General features: G+C 49.8%; 1 protein-coding gene across 1 annotated transcript in view; it reads right to left on the bottom strand.

Annotated features, from left to right (window-relative positions):
* Positions 1-22,308, bottom strand: part of HECW1 (HECT, C2 and WW domain containing E3 ubiquitin protein ligase 1) — a 234,034-nt gene that overhangs the window by 66,835 nt on the left and 144,891 nt on the right. Inside the window, 1 exon segment of the mRNA XM_074284517.1 lies at positions 16,393-16,487. Coding sequence (XP_074140618.1) covers positions 16,393-16,487 — 95 coding nt within the window.

Here is a 22,308-nt window from a genome sequence, read left to right as displayed (position 1 = left end):
ATGCTTCCTCCAGCGGGAGCGCACGGCCGGCAGGCTGCCCGGCCCGAGGCTGTGCGCTCCACTCTCTCCTTGGGGGTCCCGAACCCCGTGGGTTAGCGGAATGAAGCGAGTCCTTGGGCCCCGGGGGGCAAGTCCCGACAGCCCCGCCCCCACTGGGAACCTTTCGGCTGCCAGCAGCTCCGCCCCGTGGCTGGGAATGGGGGGGAGGGCAGCATCTGATGGGGGAAAGCTAGTCCCCGAGGTGGCTTCCAGCCTGGTCCGTCTGCTGTTCTTCATGAAGTCCTGCTATTTCTATGCTGGGTGCCCCTTAAATTCAGTGCCCTAAGGCAGAGCCAAGCCCTGGCTGCACTAGCCTAGTTAGAGCTCTGTTTGGGGACCAGAGGTACCTTGGCTGTCCTGGGTCTGGGGGCTTTGGAGAGCCTTGGTCTAAGGCTTTATCAGCACGTGGGGCTGGCACATGGACTAGACAGGCGAAATGGGAAGGGGGGACCCCGGCCCTGCCCTGAGCCTGTGGTGGAGGCTCCAAGATGGCTGGCTCACTTCCTAGAGCTGGAGGGCTGGGCCATGGTCCTTGGGTATCATTCGGGTAGTAACGCTCAGAGGGTAGATTTGAATTTGACCCTTTGACTTAAAGCCCAGGCCCTTTCTACTGTGTAAAGGAAGCCGCTGTTCCCATGGCTCTGACATGGTTTTCAGTGCTAAGCACGCTGGGTCATGGATGAAGGAAGCTCGGAGACAGAATTCTCCCCCTCTCCCAGCTCTGCCCGATTCCTTCCTCCTTTTGCCCCCTCCAGCGTCCGCCTGTCATCTTTGTCCCCCTGCACTAAGATGTTCTGCCCTTCTGCTGAGGGGACATCATGGGGGGAGGGAGCCTCCTTAGCAATTTCTCTAAGAACTTTGCTAGTTTGGAAAGCTCGGGGTGTATGGCCCTGAGGAGGGAGGCTCTCCCAGCCCCTGGGAGCGGTGGCCAGAGGGTCCAGGTAACGGTCTCTGCCGGACCCTCCTCACATCCATTCTTTTCAGGAGATTGTTCAAAAAGCCCCAGGTTACATCAGCCCAGAGCCAAAAGTTGTTCATTTTCATTTGAGAGAAAACACAAACTCGTTCCCATGATTTCCATCTTCTTCAGGGGAGAGTGGGTGTATCTGGTGCCATCAAAGAGTTAAAATGTGAACAGTATCAGCCCAGGGCTATCCCAGGATTCTAAGCCCTTGGAGCAAATTCAGTTGACTTGATGGAGGGAGAGTGTGGGTGTGCCACAGCCCCGAGTTGTGAGCGCAGCCATTCTGGGAGCTTGTGTTCCTAGCGGGTTGGAGAGGCAGGTGGGCTTCCAGAGAGGAGCAGCACGGAGACCCTAAAGGGATGCCCAGGGGTGATGGGCAAGGTATAAGACTGCTGGTTACAGTGTGTTTGTGAGTGTGTGTGTGTGTGTGTGTGTATGTGTGTGTGTGTGTGTGTTTGTGAGTGTGTGTGTGTGTGTTTGTGAGTGTGTGTGTGTGTGTGTGTGTGTGTGTGTGTGTGTGTGTGTGTGTGTGAGAACATGGCCCTCCTAGAAGCAAGCATTCCATACCATGTCAGCAGCCTGTGACCAAGCTTCCTTGAACTCTGGGAAAACGCTCGGCCCAATTCATAAAGTGTCCTTCCTGGGTTCTGACTCACCAACACCGTCAAATCTCAATTTTAAAAAATAAGCAAATAATCATAACCTACTGAAACCTTCAAACTTACTTCAAACAATACACTATTTTATTCCAGAATAGCCACGGTGGAAAATCTTCAGCATGGCTTAGAGAGCACAAGACTTCAGTTGAAGAGACTTGGATTCAAAATCAACCCTTGACATTCATTTATCTGGGTGAATCTACACAATCTGTTTTCTCTTCTGCAAAATGGGTATAAATAATATTTCTTGTCCCTACATCTTAGGGTTGTAAAGGAAAAAATATTGGAAAATGTAAAGCATTCTCTGGGCATCAGTGATTGCTATGAACAATAATGACAATGGTTCATTGAAGAAAGCTTTCCCTCTCATTGAGCTTCATTTGCCCCTTCCATAAAATGGGGTCAAGAACATATATTGCCCACCTTCTGGGATCATTGAAGTCCTTAAAACTCCACCAAAAATGGAGGTTAGGGTGATCTGTTATGTAGTGACCCAGCATGTTAGACCTTGGTAGGGGTCTACACCGTCTGCACTGGATGCACTCCCTTTTTACCCAAGTGAGGCAGACCTCTCCTGAAGTCCTTCTGAATTGTCCTAAGCTGAAAGATTATTTAATTCTATCTTTTTGTAGGTCCTGTCACCCGAGGACCTACTTAGAAATTTAACTTAACAATGTTTCTGACAGAAAGCGTGGAGAGTGCCGACAGCTTCCTGGCTTCTCTCCTCCTCATTGTTTATTAGGATCCAGCTTTAAATCCCACCTCTGGTAATTATTACCTCTAACAGTGGGCAAGTCAATCCTTGGCTTGTGTCCCCATCTATGAAATGAGGGGACCAGGCAACAAGGACCCTCTATGTCCCTTCTAGCTCTGGACGATCAGATGTCAACACTCGTCAATTCCACCTCTCTAATAACTCTCACAAGCACCCCCTTTCCCCATAGGTTTTGCATATCTCTATTTATATATGTCTCTCCATAGATTTAGAGCTGGAAAGCTCCTCAGAGGTTTGAGTTCAACCCTCTCATTTTACAGATGAGGAAACTGAGAACTAGAGTGGTCTGGGTCATACAGGTAAGAAGAGAAAGACCTGTGACCTCAAGGAATATATATTCCTGGAGGGAAGGCATAAATGTCAGCTATTTAGCATCTCCACCTCCCATCACCGACATGGAATACTTATTACAGAAATTATCATCCCTCTCTTACAAATGAGGAAAACTGAAGTTGAAGGGATCCTGGGAAAGGTTGGGTATAGTATCAGAGGGCATCTAGGCTTTCACCATTTAGTTGCCCCTTGCCATGTCTATTAACTCACACAGGAAGTTTAAAAACGATTCATTATGTTGTAACCCCTACATGACCAGCCAGTGACCTGGTTATAAGCTGTACTTTGTCCTTAAACTCCGTTCTGGCTAGACTGGCTCCTTCCTCAGTTGAATGACTGCTTTGGCTTAGTAAGGAACGGCACCCTCAGACCACTTCCATTTAACTTTCCCCATTTTTCCCAGAGACCACCATTTCTTGTGTAAGTGTTACACTATTCCAGAATAGCAAAGGTGGAAAATCTTCAGCATGGCTCAGAGAGCACCAGACCTAGGTTGAAGAAACTTGGATTCAAAATCAACTCTTGACATTCATTTATCTGGGTGAATCTACACAATCTCTCAGTTTTCTCATCTTCAAAATGGGTATAAATAATATTTCTTGTCCCTGCATCATAGAGTTGTGAGGGAAAAAATACTTCGGAAAATGTAAAGCATTCTATGGACATGAGTGATAGCATGAACAATAATGACGATGGCTCGTGGATGGTGCTTTTGAGTTTACAAAGCAGGTTCCCCATGACCACCCTCCTATTGAGAAGGTTCTCCAATTTTGATATGGGGGAAATGAGGCTTAGAAAGGTAAAAAGATTGGCTCAAAGTCACAAAGTTAGGAAACTTCCAGGAAAGACGACTTTTTTATCCAACAATTGAATTTCTGAAGAGAAAATAGTCACTTGTCACCTTTTGCAGATAACTCCCAAACCCATTTGTGTCTGCCACTAGGAGGTCTTAAAGAAAGATAATAGAACTCTCCCTAATGGGATAGGGACCAGAGTGGACAAAACCAACAAGTGGGAGCACGTGGCTTGGTTCTGAGACTTCTTAGAGTTAATATGGCAGACAAAGGATTCTAGGGAAAGAGGCTTGGAGAAGCTCACCCCATACACACCCATCTCCTTCACAGTTTGCCCCTGGAGTTTGCAAGAAACTATGGCTCTGGGGCTGAATTCATGTGGCCCTCTGAAGCCCACAGTTATGATGGGGTTTTCAACAGAAATTGGCTTGGAGGAGGGTTAGATGTAAGGGGAAAGTGAGATGGCGATCCAGCAAAGTGGGGAACACAGTCGGATAGATAAAAGAACTGAGAGGAAATGGTACCATGGAAGCCAAGGAAAGAGAGTATCCAGAGGGAAAGAGGAGCAAACAGTAGCACTGAGAACTATAGGAGGTCCAGGGGAACAAGCACTGAGAAAAGGTTCAAGATTTTAGATTTAAGAGATTCTTGGTAACCTTGGTAACCAAATTTGGGGAAGCAGTGTGGCTAGAGCAAGCTCACAAGGAGTTAAGCTGAAGATGGTTGTGGAATGTCCTTCACGTTGCCACAGATGAGTTGCTGCAACAAACCATGTAAAGACAATCATGACTGGACAAGGGGGAATCAAAGAAAGATGGGAAGTCTGAGAGCTCTCCCGACGGCCATGGGATGCTGAAGAGACCTAGAGGAAGGTCTCCAGCTGGATGGGACAGTCTGCCTCTTGAACATGGCCAAGAATACTACTACTGGGGAGGAGTCGGGGCTCCCTCGTGTCTGAGGAGCTGCCCCAGCAACAAGCACAGGTCCACACTCTATATATGTTCTCCACATGGCATGTCCACCCCAGATTGGCTTCCTGATGGGTCTGTGGTGAATGGTGTTCAAACAGAACACTTAAAATGTCAGAGCTCCCACGGCCACCCCCAGGTTGGTGGGCACACAAAAGTCTATCTGGAAACCCTACTGACCTGCTGTGGGAGGCAACCCCCTTCCGGGCACGCCATGGTAGTTGTTCTTCTTCCAGGATGCTCCTGGCCAGCATCACTGCTGGGGAAACTCCCAGGAGCCCTGAGTAAGCCAGGAGCGGGCAGAGGCATGAGCTTACACCGGTGCCTCCAGCACCGAAGGCCCCCAGCTTTCCCCTTGCAATCAGGTTAGCAAGCATGGGAACCTTCAGTCCCCGGTGGTATATCAGCAGACTTCACTCACTAAGTGCTTCTGTTGCCTGGGACCACTCCCTCATCTAGGGAGAGAGTGCACTGGATCCGGGGCCAACTGGATCAGGACCCTGGGACTAAGGGTGGGTTCTGAGTCCCTAGCAGCACTGATATGTTGCTTAGCTGAGTCCAGCTCCTTAAGGGGAGGATGCAAGAACTATTCACCCTCCTCCACTTTATCACAGATGTAGTTTGGGAGCAGCTGACAATGATCTACTACGAGTTAAGCATTAATTATTCCGAAGAGCTGTAGAAGGGTTTTAGCTGAGCCAAGATGGGCACAAGCAAGCCCAAAGGTTTCCTGTGGAGACCACCCGTCAGGGACCACTGCAATAAAAGCAAAACAACAGCAAGACCACTGGAAACATACTAGTCTCTTTTAAAGACAATTTCTATTGATTTAATTTTCTCTCTCCTTCATATTCCAATCTCTTTCCCTTCTTCAATCATTAGTAGGAAAAGGTTTTTAAAAAGGAAGAGAGCACTATAGCAAAATTAGGCAAGATATCAAATACCTGGATGCTTAAAAACAAATTTTTTTTATTGAGCTTAGGTCAAGGACTAGAAAGACAAGAATAATAAGAAAATTATGGGACAGGGCTTCATGGGAAGTGGACCTGGCAATAATGGAGTCCAGACATGAGGAAAGTGAGGTCAGAACAGAGATTGCAATGAGAGCAAAGAACTGGTTTAGGAGGAGAGGGGGAGAAGCAGAGGTGGAAGAAATGGGAGAAATTCAGACTTCATGATTTTGAAGTTTCATAAGATGGTAAGACAGACCTAAAGGATGGACCCACTTGTGAGTGACTGAGGTGGAGCAGAGATGCAGGATGTGGGAATGAGGCAATTGATAAACAAGAGGTCTTGGGTGTTGGGGAAACATTTTTGGAAGACATCCATGGAAGGTCCTGTCTATGAAGACAAACTTTGGGTTGAAGAGAAGTCCGAGGCACTTGATGAGCTCCTCAGGAAGACTTCTTTCTGCATAGAGCATCCGTTGTCAGGCTTTTGGGATATATTGACTCATTTTCCTGAACTACCTTTCCTCCTTTCCTTTCTTTTGGAAAAAAGAAAAATCTTTGTTAGAATGGACAGGCAGGGGGGAGGCAGGAAAGGAAGTGGGAAATAAGGAAGGAAAATGATGATAGAAAAACAAGAGGTGTTGGTTATATATTGTTGTTTTTTCCTCAGATGGCCACCCCGAGTTTCTGGGTCAGGTCATAATGGGTATGTAGAGTGATGGAAGTTGAGAAGTGATGGAAGCAAAGGGAGGGCCCAGAGAAGGCGGCAGGAACATTTGTACTCACAGCTCTTTGGTCCAGGGTAGGTTGGGGGGCGAGAAGGGAGCATGAGGGAGTAAAATTTCAATGCTCAAGAAAGGATTGACCAGAGATGAAGCGATTCCCAGAGAAGGTCACAAGGGGCGAGGAGGGAGGTAGGAAGAAGAGCTCAATCACTCAACGAGCAAACACTTATTTGAGCCACACCTTGAGCTCGGTGCTGGGTCACAATAAAGTTAGCCCTGCCCTCATAGAGCTTACATTCTCCTAGGAGAGACAAATGGTACGGACAAACGTCTATGCAAGTCCTAGACACTTGAGGATGTTGGAGACCCCGTTAACGAGGGTTCCAGGGGCCAAAGGGGAGAGGGCAGAGAACCTGGTGTTGGCCAAGAGGATCAGTTCTGCTACTGACTGAGCTGGGAGATGTGCTAAAGGAGTGCTCTGGTCCTGGGCAGCGGGCAGTCACTTCACTCTCCCGGAGTGCTCATCTCTCTCTGACTTTCTATTCAATCCCCCCGTTCTCAGCTGACCACCAGCCAGGTGCCCAAATGGTCTCTGGAAGTTTTCCCCTAGATGTTTGTTAGGCAGATTGGAGAACGGCTTGGAATGGCAGAGAGGAGAAAGCTTCAGGTGATGGGAAGGCAGCAGGCTATGCTGGGGGTCCGGGGGCTTCCTAGCATCCAGTCAAGCACTCGGATGTTCTCTCTTTTTCTGCTTGAAATACAAGTGTCAAGGCTTCCCAGTGTCACTATGAGCTCAGTACTTCTGGGGGCAGGGCAGAGGGGTTCTGGGATACAAAACACTGACCCAGACAGTGGAGCAACATCTTGCTGGTGGTCAGCCTGCCCGGCTTTTGGAGAGGGGAGCAGAACAGAGAGGGAGTTCTGTGCTATCACTGGTCACATGTCCTACTGATAAGTAGCCATTCATTCATTTGACAAACATTTATTGAGGGCTCCCCATGTGCAAGACACAGTTCTGAGTAGTGGGGATATTACAAAGATGGAAATACTACAAAGCTCCCATGAGCGAGGAGCTTTTGGCTAGTCTACCAGGAGACCAAGCTCATCTTGGAAAGTCTCATGTGGGGATGGGGACAAAGCCTAGAATTATATGCAGAGGGAGGTAAGTTTTTTGTCCCCCACACTCCCACACAAGTAAACACTTTTCCTCTATCTTAAACTTGTATGGATTTTGTCAAGAAATACATCCACTTTGCCTGTAAATGTTTCCTAAATTATTTCCAAACCTCAAGTAAACTGTGAGAGCCCTTTGATGTCCTTGATGTAAATAAATTGATCTTTCTGGGGCTCCTTCAGCAGAAAAGTAGAAACTTCAGAATTTAAATCACTCAAACTCTCACTAATTATAAATCACCCATAGGGTTCGGTGCCACTTTCACTGATCAAACAGTCTGCCTGGAATCCCTCCCTGGGGGGATAACGCTGAAAACCCCTTTGAAGAGAGGAAATGAGCCAGAGGGGAATTCTCAACGCCATCTAATCTCTTTAAACTTCCAAAGATTGGTGGAGGCTGTCTTGGGATTTGAGAGCTTTTCAGAACACTGACCTGACTGTTGGAAATTAAATAGGAGATGTCCAGAGATCTTTTGAAAATTATTCAATCTGGCCTCAGACATTTAACATTTCCCAGTTGTGTGACTCTGGGCAAGTCACTTAACCCCAATTGCCTCAGGAAAAAACAAACAAACAAATAAAAAAACATCACCTGGATATCTTCAACATGGAGAAGATCTAATTCACTTCCAGTTGATCAATGATGGACAGAAACAACTACACCCAGAGAAGGAACACTGGGAAGTGAATGTAAATTGTTAGCACTACTGTCTATCTACCCAGGTTACTTACACCTTCGGAAGCTAATAATTAATGTGCAACAAGAAAATTGGATTTACACACATATATTGTATCTAGGTTATACTGTAACACATGTAAAATGTATGGGATTGCCTGTCATCTAGGGGAGGGGGTAGAGGGAGGGAGGGGAAAATTTGGAAAAATGTTTACAAGGGATGTTATTAAAAAAATTACTCATGCATATATACTGTCAAAAATGTATAATTATAAAATTAAAAAATAAATTAAAAAAAAAACATCATCACCACCACCACAACAACAAAAAACAAAAACAAAAAAGAAAAGACAATCATCCTGCTGCAGTTCCAGGCCTCAGCACACTGCCTGGCATGTAGCAAGTGTTGAATAAATGCTTGTGGGTGGATTGGGAGGTAAAAGTCATCTTCACCCTCTAGTTATCCTGTGCACCAAGGACAGAGGTCTTGTTCACTTCACAGCAGGTGCTTAATAGATGTACAATGAACCAAGATGAGGCATTTGAGAATGGAAAGAGCCAAGTACTTGGAGGGGGTCCTGTTTTTGTAGGTGGGCTGTGGTACTTTTACTATCCTTGTGTCATTCATTAGTCAGGTCACTTCCTTTCCCTCGGCCTTGCTTTTCTAATATATAACATGGACAATTAGATGGTATCATTATCATTGTCATTGTTGTCACTGTCATCACTTTCATCATCATCACCACCACCATCACCACCATCATCACCACCATCATCACCACCATCATCACCATCATCACCACCATCACCACCATCATCATCATCACCACCATCATCACCATCATCATCACCACCATCATCACCATCATCATCACCACCATCACCACCATCACCACCATCATCACCATCATCATCATCACCACCACCATCACCACCATCATCACCACCATCATCACCACCATCATCACCACCATCATCACCACCATCACCATCACCACCATCATCACCATCACCATCCCCATCATCACCACCAATCATTATTCCAGTTTATAAAGCACTTCCCAAACATTATCTCTTTCATCTTCACAACAACAATCCTGTGAGGTCAGCACTATTATTCCTATTTTACAGATGAGTAAACAGAGACCCAAAAAGTAAAATAATTTGGCCATGGTAACATGGTAATGATCGGAAGCAGCATCTGAGCTCAGGCTTTCCGGGCTCCACGGACAGTCCCCTTGAACTCTGTGAAGGCAGAATCGTCATTTTTCCTGTGGTTCACATCTTTTTCATAGAAAATACTAGGATCTATTCTTGGGCTGGCAGGACTTTTTTCCTTTTTTAGTCCTTATGTTATTTGTTACCAAGAGCAGCTGGCATCTGGCTCTCTTTGGAGGTGGGTTCATTTCCCCAAGATTCAAATCGCGGAATTTTCCTTGGGTTTTGTTTTCTAGGCCTCAGTCAAATTAATCAATGAAAAAGCACTTGTGTGCCATGTACTATGGATGAGAGGAATGGGAACACACAGGAAAGAATGAAACATCTCGTACATTCAAAAAGAAACACAAAGGAGTTTGGGGGATTGGGACTCTAACAGTGAGAGCTGAGCTTTGAAGGAAGCTAGATTTTTTTCAGGTGGTGATGCTGAGGGAGTGCCTCCCAAACAGGGGGAGCAGCAAATGTGCGGAGGTGGAAGACAGAACATGATGTATGAGAAATAGCCACAAGTTATGGGCTAGACTGAAGAGTGTGTGAAGGGAGGAAGATGCAATCAGCTTGGAAAGGCCAAAGAAAATGGTTGCATTTTCTTAAGTTGATACTTCAAGGAGCTCTCATCATTGGGAGCTCTTTTGACTGATGAGGATTATAAGCCTTCTAAGCCACGAAAGATTCTATTTATAATTTTCTGTAACTGGAAGTGAGTATCTTGAATACAGTTGGAGCCTAATCCAGACATTCACTCAACAAGCATTTATTAAGTGCCTACTACTTGGTAGGCATTGTGCTAAACCATGGGGAAACACAGTCCTGACTTCAAGGAGTTCTCAGTCTAACGGAACAAACTGGAAATATCTTGGTACCTAACAAGACAAGGAAGTAGAAGATCATTTAAAGGGGAGACACGAACAACTGGAGGGGGCAGGAGCGGTCTCCTGCAGGAGGTGGGATATCAACTGAGTCTTCAAGGAAGCCAGAGAAATAAATGCTTGAGGATCCACTGATGGCTTGGTTGACCACACTTAGGTCGCAGAAGCAGAAGCTCATCTGGCAGGAATAGCAGGAACCATCTAGTCTGGCCATGGAGGTTCAGAGATACCAAAAATTTGTCCGAGTCTCACTGCCAGTTGATGGTAGAGCTGACATGTTGGACTCCGTCTCCTGACATCAGGTCATGTACTTCATGATTACATGTTATTTATATTTGTCAGTATTATCATATCATTGCTTCTTCTGCTGTCTAGGGACCCGCTGGAGGTGTCTGGACATGTGCTCCCACAGCTTCTTTCTTCTGGACCTCAGTCCTCAGCATCGTGACCCAGCCTCTCCGTTCTGCTCACAGAAGACAAAGCTCCAGCCCTCATTATTGCTGACCCCCCTCTCTGCTCCCTGGCTCCCATGGGGAGCTCACTTCCTGCAATCACACCCTTCACTGGTCCCGGCCCATCTGCCTACAAGCACGCTGTCACAAACACGCCTCCTCAGGCCTCCCTTAGAAGCCTGACTCGGGAGAGAGATAAGCCCTTGCTTTGCCTCATTCTAGCCAGGACAGTAGGCCCCTGGAACGAGGACAGTGGAGAGAGCCCAGGTGGCCCCAGAGTTTTAGGAGCTCCTTCCACGATGGAGTGGAACCTTTTGATTCAAAGTCATGGCCCCATGAGTCCAGCATTTTGGACTTCCTGTTTGTTGTAGGGCAGGGCCCCTTGATCAAAGATGAGCACTGACACAGCCTCAAAAGGGCCACGGTTAGAATATTCAAAGTAAGGCTGTATGAGACCAGGAGGCACCCCAAGATGGCGTCAAGAAGAACCCCTTTCCAGGCCCAGAGAGACCTGGGCCATCTCTATGGAGTTCAGGAAAGGTACCTGTGGGACCAGGTGTTAGGGCTTTGAGGCCTTTCCCAGATCTAAATATATGGTCTTCTGGGAGTTACTGCTTGTTCTTGGAGGAGGAGAATCCCATCAACCAATCAGCCCAGCAGTGAGCATTTATTAGGCACCAACTGTGTGACAGGCACTGTGCTGGGTGCTGAGGATGCAAATAAAAACACAAGTCTCTGCTCCAGCAGCTTAACCTATAATGGAAGAAAGATTCTTTAAGGAGACGAGAAGCAGATGATTGGAGATAGCAAGCAGGGACCCAGAGGCAGATGGAGCGGTTTTCCTATAGACCACAGATTCTCTTCTCCCTCAGGCTCAGCATCGGAACATAAGCTGAGAGCATTGCCCCTTTCGGAGGATGGATCCATAGGGAGCCCAGCAGCTGCATGGAGGAGCTGCCCTCTCCTGGGCAGCATAAAGGACCAGCCGGGAGCCGTTTTCTGATCTTTCTTCTCTGTCAGGAGCTGGGAAGTCATGTCCAGGAAAGCCCAACTGAGACCAAAAGCAGCAGAACGTGGCTCTCCCCTTTCAGGAGTAATTGTGCACCTTCCACAGGAGGATTATTTTTAAGAATTCTACTTTCATTATGGAGGAATCACTTTGATAGATTTGCATGTTTATATTGAGCTGAAAATTTCCCTTGGTAACTCCTGGGCTCAGTAACTCTCAACTTACATTAAATTTATGAGGTTGTCATTGACCTGGGAATTTCCCCATAGTCCAGGAACCTCATGGTTTCCATTAAATCTCTTCTCTCCTTTCTTTCCCTTCCAGTGCACTTCCTTCCTCTCTCCCTCCCTCCATCTCTGTCTCTGCCTCTTTCTGTCTTTGTTGCTCTTTCTGTCTCTGTCTCTCTCATTGTCTCTATCTCTGCTTTGTCTCTTTCTTCCCTCACTCCCTCCATTTGCCTCTGCTTTTCTCTGCCTCTCTAAGTGTACCTAGCGTCTCTCTCCCTCCACCTCTGTCTCTGTGTTTCTTTCTTCACTTTCTCTATTTTCCCTCTTTCTGTGTCCCCTCTGTCTCTCCATCTTTCTTGTATTTTCATGTCTGTCTCTGTCTCCACGCGCGCGCACGCACACACACACACGCGCACGCACACGCACACACACACGCACACACACACGCACACACACGCACGCACACGCACACACGCACGCACACACGCACACACACACGCACGCACACACGCACACGCACACGCGCGCACGCACACACACGCACACACCCACCCCCTAATTTTGTAAGGCCCTATTTTCAGATGCTTTAAGTACCCACAACATCGCAGGAGTGCTGGCTGCCAAAGGTTTGGGATAGAGCAGGCTTAGTAGCCCCTTCCCCATACCATGACATACCTGCCTTCTTTTGTATTTTACGAGCTCACCCACACTTCTCCTTCTTGCTGCTTCTTGCAAGTTGTTCCACACCTCCATGCTCCCTTTGGGTGATCTGGCTTCTCCCAACTCCCAGATAAAACCATAGGAAGTCTCCCTCTTTAGACCCTGTGTTTCTGGAGAGCAAAGACTATTCTTTGCAAATCCAGCACTAAGTGCAGTGCCTAGTCCATAGTAGACGAGACAAGGGTCATGACCATGTATTAAGCACTTACTATATGTTAGATTTTCCATTAATTACTGGGGATGACCAGCAAAAAAAAAGTTATTTGCTTCCTCAAAGGAGCTTAAATTCCAATGAGGGAAAACAATATGCAAATGGCAGCTGAAAATCAGGAGGGGGGGGGGCGATAATAGTATGGAAATCCAGAAAGTTGGAAGCAGAGCAAGGAGGAGAATCAAGTTTGGCCAGTCAAGTCCCTTGTTCTGTGGCTTTCTATTGCCCTCTAAGTAAGCTTCTGACTCCTCTGCATTCAAGGACCATGTTTTTTTGAACCTTGACTCTCACTAACTATGGATGGTCTTCATGCTCCTATCCAACTGTATTCTTTGCCTCTGAACATGCTCTTGTGCTGTCCCACTTCCATGCCTTTGCTTACTCAATCCTGAAAAGCCCTCCCTTTCTATTATTACCCACCGAATTTCTACTTATTTTCTAGCCACTTTGAATGCTGCCTACTTTGTGAGAAGGAAGATGGCGAATCAATAGCGATCTTGCTCTTGGGACATCATCGAGTACTTTTCTTGGTAGCTTTCTTGGGCTATTATCGTGGAATCTTGCGTCTTTTCCTCTACTGGACTCATTGGACGCAAGCATGGGGACAGTGGATAAAACACCAGTTCTAGAGGCTCAAGAAGATCTGAGTTCAAATCCAACTTCAGACACTTACAAGCTATGTGATCCTGGTTTTGTCATTTAACCCTAAATGCTTTAAAAAGCCAGTGAACAAGCAAAAAAGAAAGGGAAAAAAAGAAAGGAAGAAAGAAGCAGAACATGTGTCTTATCTAAATCTCCTAGGCCTCTAAACACTTCTCAAGATGTGCTACAGACAGCAAGATTAATTATTGTTGAAAGCAGGAATAGTTTCATTAAGGTCCTATTATGTTTTCTCAGAGATGATTGGTTTGTGATGCCTAACCCAATTCCCTCTGGGCCAGCCTAATTTGGGGGCACACCAGGATATCTCCAATAACCTTCAGGAAGTCGCAGAATTCATTTGAAATTCACAATGATTTTTACAAAGCAAAACATGACTCTTCTGGGCAAGTGATGTCAGGAGCTAACACAACCAGGGTGTGGGGACTACACAGAGACCACCCTCTTTTCCCTGCTCTGATATTTGTGCAGGGCAGCACTTAGATGTAGGCAGAGCAGGCAGCTTCTACACTGACCACCTCCCTGGGAGAGGGCGTTGTGTTGTTTTACCTTTTCCCTGGTTGGTGTTCAATGCCTGTCACAAGGCCTAAGGCTTTAATTTGTTATCAATCCCCTCCCTACTAGAGGGTGGAAAAAAAGGTTCCCAGATCAAATTTTATAGGGAGCAGAGGGAAGAGAAGGTGAGCTCGGGTGTAACAGCCCATCTGGTTTCTGTTCTGCCCCATCCTTCTCCTGTAATGTCTCCTAAGGAGGAGGGTGTGGACCTGCTACCAAAGGAGTGCAAGCACGGGATCAAACCCAGCTTCCCTTTGGCATAGCAAACCCTTTTTAGCCGGAACTTCCTGGCTTCTTCCTCTTCTCTCCCTTCTGTCCATGCTGCATTCTGGCCCTCCTTGCCTTTTCTCATCCCAACAAGCCAGTTCCCATCTCTGAACCTTTGTCCTGGCTGTTCCCCCAGGCCTTCTCACTTCCCTCCTTTAGAAACTTGATGTCCTTTATGATTCAGCTTAAACTCCCCCTTCCATAGGTGATGCTTCCAGCGGCTAGCACCTCTCTTCTGAGATTACCCTATGTCTTCTATTTGTTGATTGTCTCTTGGCCTTTAGGATGGAAGTTTCCTGAGAACAGGACTTTTTTTTCCCTTTTTTTCTTTGTATCCCCAGAGGTTAGCACCGTGCCTGACATACAGCAGGTGCTTAATAAATGCCTGTTGATTAACTGGCTGTATATTAGCTTAGTGATGGACACTGTCTCTGAGAGCCAGGATGGCTAAGTTTAGGAAGACTACTCACCAGGTTGGCTGCCAGGAGGATGAATGTGTAAAGGAGGATGTGAAAGTGTCCGACCCACACTGTTGTAATCACAAATCCCAGAAGGATCTAAGGGAACCTCCAGAACACTGGGCCCACTGACAGACACCCAACAGGTTTGCCTAATAATCAGCAGCCTGGAACCAGGCCTATGGTACTAGCTTGTAGCCTACAGCTCAGCTTCCCAAGTAGCTTTCTAGGAATTAGTCCTAAGCCACTTCCTGAGACGGCAGAGGCAGTCCGAGGGCCTCCATTGATGTTCATTCTAACCTGCACCAAAGCTGGCATCCCTGGGGCTGTCCTAATGCATTCGGAGCAGCCTTGGACTCATCCACAAGGATGGGGCAGGGACTCAGCAGCAGCAATTCCAGTAGCTGGGTCTGGGGGTGGAGGGGGAATGGAGCTGGGGACAGGGGGAGGAGTGTGGAGAAGCTGCTTCTGTGGAGGGATTGGCTGAAAGTCTGGAATGCCCAGGGAAGAACTTGCAGGGATATAGCCCAGGGGGTCATCATTTAAAAAGATAAATGGAAGCCATCAAAAAAATCGACATCACATGCTTCACAAGGGATTCCCTAATCAGGAAGACAGGAGGAATTATTTAGGAGATGCCAACCATACTCACAGAAAGAACCCCCAAATATTTCAAGCTATGAACAAAGTAATATGACGCCTGGGGAATCAGGAAAAGAAAATCAGTTTGCTTGGGGAGAAATCAGAGCATGTTCCTTTGACCAAATGAATCACAAAGAGCAGAAGCGGCAGGCAACATACACATGTTCCTTGTCAAAGAGGCCGGTCCCCAATTTTTGATGAAAACATCCTGGCACATTAGTATGGGCTGAAAAGTCATCCCCACATTATTGGGGGCTCCAAGGGCACACATCTTCGACATCCATGATTCTAACCAGACCTAGCTGAGTCTTTGGAGAGAAGACTGCTTATCAATGAGATGAGTCATTATCAGGAGGAGAAGGGAGGCCCAGCTAGGGAAAGGGTACGAAATCTGGTGGTGGGAGGGTTCTGGGAGTGGGAGCATCCAGCACACCCTGTTCAATAGAAGATCCCAGTCCTGGAGGAGGTGGAAGGACCCTCCAAAGGATAAATAGCCTGAATAGCTGCATACGAAATTCAGTGGACTCCTCAGAAGTCACTGGCCAATAATCTCAGGCCAAGCTTGGGCCTGGGTGGGGTAGAAGAAGGGCGGATTGGGAACAAGTTAAAGTTTTTAAGATTTAGGACAATTTAGAAAAAAAAATCCATCTTGGAGGACTCTGCTTCTTCAAGTTGCTGAAAGTCACCACTTCCTCCACAGTAGAGGGATTTCCCAGCTAGTAAAAACTCCTGAAATGCTATCATCATCATTATTATTGTTATCAGTACATTTTTCCCCTGAGGCAACTGGGGTTAAGTGACTTGCCCAGGGTCACACAGCCAGGAAGTGTTCCGGGTCAAGATTTGAACTCAGGTCCTCCTGACTTCAGGGCTGGTTATCAGTACATTTTAAAGAACAAGATGCTTTCATTAAAACTATTGCCTCCATGGGCTGGTTTTCTCCCTGCTTGGAGTCATTCAAAATTGGAAGAAACTTGGGAGGCAGAAAAAGGGGAAAGCTGGTAGCTGAACTAAGGGGACTTGAAGGAGAGGAGGAGGGGAGACTTACAGGAGCCGCCGAGTTCTTGACCGTGACGCTGGGGGTGGTCGCCCGCAGAGCCCCACTCACTCCATGGTAGTATTTGAAGCAAATCTTGGTTTCAGCTGCAAGAGAACAAAATGGGGGCTGAGATCGGGCGCCCCAGGGCCGACAACCTGGCCCTCAATGGCCAGTTAATTAAAAAAACAAGGTTTGGGCAAACTTCTCAATCACAGTCTTTGTCTCCCCCTAGTGGCCAGGTGAGGGTGCTGTAAGAGGGCCCTCTTCCCACCCTGCCCCCATTCCCTGGGATTACACCTGATGGTACTTGAGAGTGAGGGTAGAGGAGAAAGGCGCCTCTCCAGGGCCAGGAAAAGCGCGTACTCGCAATTGGGAAGGCTGCTCTCCTCCCCCAAATCTTTCACGGTCGTTTTTAAACTCTCATTTCTTCTCAACTCTTTGCTGCATTTGACATTGTTGATGAGTTAGTGAAAAAGCATGAATTAAACACCTGCTGTTTCCGGCATTGTGCTGAGCGCCGGGTTACAAAGCAAGGCAAAAGTCAGTCTTTGCCTCAGACAATCATGGCGTGGGGTGTAAACACAAGCTAGGGGGCGGACTAATCAGAAGTAGCCACGGAGAGGAGGCGCCCGGATTACGAGGATGGGGGAGGCAGAAGCCAGGGGAGGCAGGAAATGAGGAGGGAGAGCACTCCGGGCCCAGGGGGAGCTGTCCAGGGCCTGGAGGTGCTGGGGAGGAAAAGCAAGGAGCCCAGATGTCCCTGGAGCCCAGACCGCTCCTCCCGCATAGTCTCCTACTCTGGGTTTCTTTTCTATCTGTCTGGCTTCTCCTCAATCCCCTTTGCCGGTACATCATTCAGAGCGCGCCCATTAGCTGTCGGTGCTCCCCGAGATTCTGCCTTAGACCCATCGCAGAGGGAACGGCCCATTTTGGGACGCCACCCTTTCTCCAGGTGGTGCTTTCCCTTGTGGATGCGCTGCCTTTACTTCCGTTTGGGTCCAAAGGGCTTTTTCCAGGTTGTGCTGAGCTTCTGGGCACATTTGAAACCACGGTTTCTGTGGGAATCTCTGACTCACAGGAGATTTCTGCGGCCTCCATCCCTGCTTAGTTCTGCCTTTGTTCCCCCTTTATAGAACTGAACTTTGTAGCCTGGGGTCGCTGTGGAGACCCCGTCACTTCCCCTCAGCTCCTCCCTGCCGTCACTTCCCAGAGCCACCAGCTCTCCTCCCCTCCACCCCTCTCATCCTCCCTGCTCTGCCTTTCCAGCCCCAGCAGCCCCCTCCCCTTCCTGGCTGGCTGCTTGCAGACCCTTCTCGCTCTTGGGCCCGCGGTCTCTCCCTGGGCCTTCAGCTTCGGGGATCATCTCCCTCCGGGCTAGGTCCAGCTACGGCTTCCCCGTCTGGAAGCTTTCTGGGGCTTTTCACCGCCTGGGAGTGCCAGGCAGCCGGTGCCCAGAGTCCTCCAGGGTCTTGTTCCTTCTGGGATAAAGTTCTAAGGAAGGAATCCCGGGGCCAAGAAAAGGGCTCTGGATTAAAAAAATCCCAGTTCTGCCATGCTTTGCAGACCGCCAGGTGGATGGGAGCGCTGTGTGTGTAAGTCAGCCCCGAATAGACTTCCCCATAGAAACCAGGCTCTAAATTACTCGGCACAGACGCCAAGGACGGCCCACAAGGCCCAGGGGGCCAGAATTAACTGAGGACTGGAGACTTCCCAGGGTGCTTTCATGCTCTTCCCCTCCATGGGTTCTGAGCCCCAAGCGATCCGGAGCCTCCCCCGCACTTTCCCCCCTCCACACATTTGCATGCGTGATTTCCCTCCTTAAGCTCCTGGCAGATGGGTGCCTCCCCCCTAAATGTCCTCACGGACAGTTTTCTCTGAATCTCCCAGCTCGCTCGCCCACAGGGTCACTGTATGATTTGTGAGCTCATCTGCTCCTCTCCACGCCATCCTAAAGCACCTACTGTGCCAGACCCTGAGCGCACAGACACAAAAATGTCAGAGCTGCTGGGAGCCCTCCAAGGTGTTCCCCTCTTCACCCATAGTAGGTGCTCAGTGCATGTTTGGGAAGCTGAGGCCCAGAAAGTCTGGGCAGTTTCCCCACAGCCTAGCAGGCTGACGGGCAGAAAGTAAGGACCTATTATGCGTCAGGCACCGGGTTAAGACAAAATAAAGGGAGGGCACAAGCAGTTGGGGGGGAGGGACTCTACAAGCAGGAGGGAAGGGGGGAGTCCTCTAGAGTTACAAAGACTTGGGGGTGGGAGACGGTGTGGGAAGAAGGCCCGAGTTCTGAGTAATTCATAAGGAGCCTTTGCAGGTAGAGGCCAGGTTAGAGTCTGGTTTCAGTCTTAGAACCGAGGCCTTGATGAGACTCCAGTCTGTGGGCAGATGGTGCGAGCAGAGCTGGACTCTGGGCATGGAGAACCCTGGGGGAAGAAGGGCTTCGAGGAGACGCCTGCGGCCCTGTCGCTCCCCCGGGAGCCTTCTCGCCATCCTGAGATCCCTCCGAAGGGTTTGGATTTGCCCTTTGTAGCTGGCAGGGTCTCTAGGGCTTTGGGAAAGCCAGCAGCCGGCGCCACAAGGGCAGAAAGAGCTCGCTTTGGAATCCGCCCGTGACTCATTCTCTTCCCACCGGGACAGGGCCCGGGGTGGGGGCCGGGTTTCTGGCCCTCGCACTGGCTTAGGGAGTAGGCAGGATGCTGGCTCTCCTCAGAGCTAAGGGGAGCGGGAAGCAGAGAGCCCGCTCCCTGGAGGGCACCGAGCGCGGCTCCCGGCGGCACTTTTCTGGGTAACAGACGCCATTGAGTCAGGCTCAGTGTGTTCTCCATCACTCCGGCTCAGCGGTGGCCACAGTGAGCCCATCGTCCGCCCAGAGAGAAGAAGTCCCAAATGCTGGGAGGAGATCTGGGAGAGGGCCTCGAAGGAAGAGAAAGGCCGTGGGAGCCAGGGAGTGTCCCGAAGGGGTCGGCGGTGGGAGAGGAACAATCGAGGCTGTTCACGACCTCCTTTGGCCAGAGTGTCAGAGGGCACCCACAAGCACTTCCTGAGCACTTGCCACACTCCCGCTCTGGCCACGCACAAATGGGCACGTATCCCGAGGACAAGGGGCTGCTTTGTGCTGCCCACAGATGGACAGTGGCCTGGTCAGCCAGCTGGGCTTCACTGGGAGGGACTGACTCCTCTTTTGGAGAACTGGCCGAGAGCCTTGTAGCAGAGCACCCAGAAGCCTCTCGAACCCAGGAAAACGGGGTTCAGCCATCTCCCTAGCGCTGGGCTCTTTCTCAGACAAGTAAAAAGGCCTTAACCTTCACTCTCCTGGAAGTCCCCTCTCCCTGGGGGATGAGGACGAGAACCACGGAATTCCTTTCACTGGCCAGGCCTTTTAAGTTGCCCCTTTGAGCATCATGGAGCTACATGGGTCGGCTCAGGGTCCGACAAACTCTGCTCCCTTTGTGGGAGGCCATGGACGAGGGCTGTCTGGAGGGGCTGCGATCTGCCTTGGTGGAGGGGATGGTTATACTGGAGTCCTCACGGTGCCATCCGACTATCCGAGCATCCTGGGCATCGCGAATGTGCCTCTGATTCGCTCCAGAATTTGGCGCTTCTAGAGGATTCATACTTTAAAAGAAATGTCCCCGGGGAGGACGGTTAGACAATTAAACGGCGTCAGCCAGATGGAAGTTTTTGGGGGGATGAAGGTGAGTCCAGAAGGTATTGAGAACCCCGATAAAGCGGCTCTCTTCACCAATCCCGATGGGCAGCAGTTCTTCAACCGCTGCTTACGGGCTGCTCAGAGGCAATGCGGTGGACAGAGCCCTAGGCCTGGAGTCAAGTAGATGCTTAAGCTGTCTGCCTCAGTTTCCCCGTCGTAAAATGGAGATAAGAGCTTTTAGCACTACCCACCTCCCAGGGTTGTTCAGAGGACAAAAAGAGAGTTGTATGGTGCTTTGCAAACCTTAGAATGGTCCGTGAGCGTGAGCTCTGATGATTACTGGGAACGGGGAACACAGCCAGCTCCAGTGACTCACACAGACAGTTTGCATCAGAGGCAGGCCCTCAGGTGTTCCTGGCCCCCCGCCTCCAGATGGAAACGTCCTTTAGGAAGATCTAATTCACATAGAAATGAAAAGGGGAAGGCCCCATCTAGAACAAACAAGCCTCCATTTTGCAGAACAGAAAACTGAGGCTCAGAGGGGAGAGGATTCTTCTCTGTCTTCTCTTCTCTTCCCTTCTTCTCTCAGCCCTTCTCAGTGGCCGTTCTCTCAGAGGACCTCCCCGCGCAGAGACCCGGCACGGGGGCCACGCTGGCATGGGGGCCTGGATCTAGTCTGCCTGTCGATGAGAGCGACCAGCTCTGGGACAGCCCGGACTGCCACGACCCGGGGCCGTCTCTCCTCCCGAGCTTGGACGAGCAGCTGGCCTCCCTCCCGGCCTCTGCACGCAGCCGCTCCATCATCCATCAGCGCACTTCCTGGGCCAGGAAAGCCAGGAAACCGACACCGGTACCAATCGCTCCAGGGCTTCCCTCGAGGACGGTCTCCCCCTTTGGAGCTGATGCTGTTTTCTGGATGTCTGGCACCCTTGAACCCCAAGCCCCACCCACCCACCCCTCCACGAGCACGGAGACCCCGGGGATCTCTCTGCACTGTCACAGAGAACAACGGCCTGTCGGCCTCTGAGGGCATTTATTGTGGCACAGGAGAGGGAAGCTGCACCACGAGGGACAGGAGGATGGTCACCGGCAGCCTCAGAAGGAATGCTGACTTACCTCATGAGGTTGGAAGCCAGATTGCAAAGGGCAAAGGGCAAAGGGCTCTGCAAGGAACAGGGGCCATTGGCTAGACTCGGGTTCTGTCAGAAGCTTGGCAGTGAGAGGGAGAAACGGGCTGGTATTGGATGAGGGGCAAGGACAAAGGGAGCATGAGGCTGGAGCCAGTACTGGGAGAAGGTGGGCGAGGGGCGCAGGGAGATGGAGATGGAGGAGGGAATGGGAGGGAGTGCGGGGTGGGAGCTCATCAGAAGCAAGGGAAGGAGTCAAGTCTGCCTTTCTCACGTCCGATCTGTTGCCAAGTCTCATCAGTTCCATTTTGTCCCCTCTCCCCTGTGTGCTCCTCCTGACACAGACCCTCCCCTGGGGGACCTTATCCCCGCTGCTGGGTCTCCCTGCCTCAGACCTCCCCACCTTCCACTCTGTGTCAGAGGAAGCTTTCAGGGCCTTTCGGAGGCGTCCCTCCCTTCCGCGGCCATCTCCAGGGGCTCCCTGTGACCTCCAGTATAAAAGCCTTTGCATGACTGTTGCCGCCCTTCTCTGGTCCCTCGCTGCCGTTCCAGAATTCTTAGGCTTCCTCCCTTCCTCTGTGAGCCAGAGGCACCGGCTTCCCAGGTGTCCCCTTCACAAGATGGAAGGCTGCCCCTTCCCCCTTGCAGAGAGTTCTCTCTCCCTTCCCACCCCCAGGATTCCGGCTTCCTGCAAGTCGCAGCCAAACTCCCCCCTTTTAAAGGGGCCTTTCCTGATCCCGCCGGGTGCCTCCATTTCTCCTTCCTCTGGCTTGTCCCCCGTGGTCCTGGGACCGTCCTTTCTTGCCTTCCTTTGCACCTGCAGCACTTAGCACTGGTGCCAGCAAGTTCCCACCATCGCTTAACTAGGAGCCTGAGGTCACAGGAGAAGGGCCCCACGTGCCCAAATGGATGCCAGTTCCTTGAGAGTTAGCTATGGCGGCAGCAGAGGAGGCTCCTGGTGGGGGAAGGGGGGATCCTCAAGCTCTCAGCTCCCCCTGCAGCAGCAGCAGCCCGGGGAGCTCTCACTTTCCTGCCTTAGCAACAAGTCTGTTCTCTGGCTTGGGGGCTGGCCATAAATCTTTCCTCCACAGGGCCCACGTGTCACAGGAAAACTAATGGGCAATGTGAGACACAGCCAAGCTCTCCAGA

This window comes from Sminthopsis crassicaudata, chromosome 1 (genome assembly GCF_048593235.1).
Source record: "Sminthopsis crassicaudata isolate SCR6 chromosome 1, ASM4859323v1, whole genome shotgun sequence".
NCBI lineage: Eukaryota > Metazoa > Chordata > Mammalia > Dasyuromorphia > Dasyuridae > Sminthopsis > Sminthopsis crassicaudata.
This window is presented reverse-complemented; position numbering and strand designations above follow the sequence as displayed.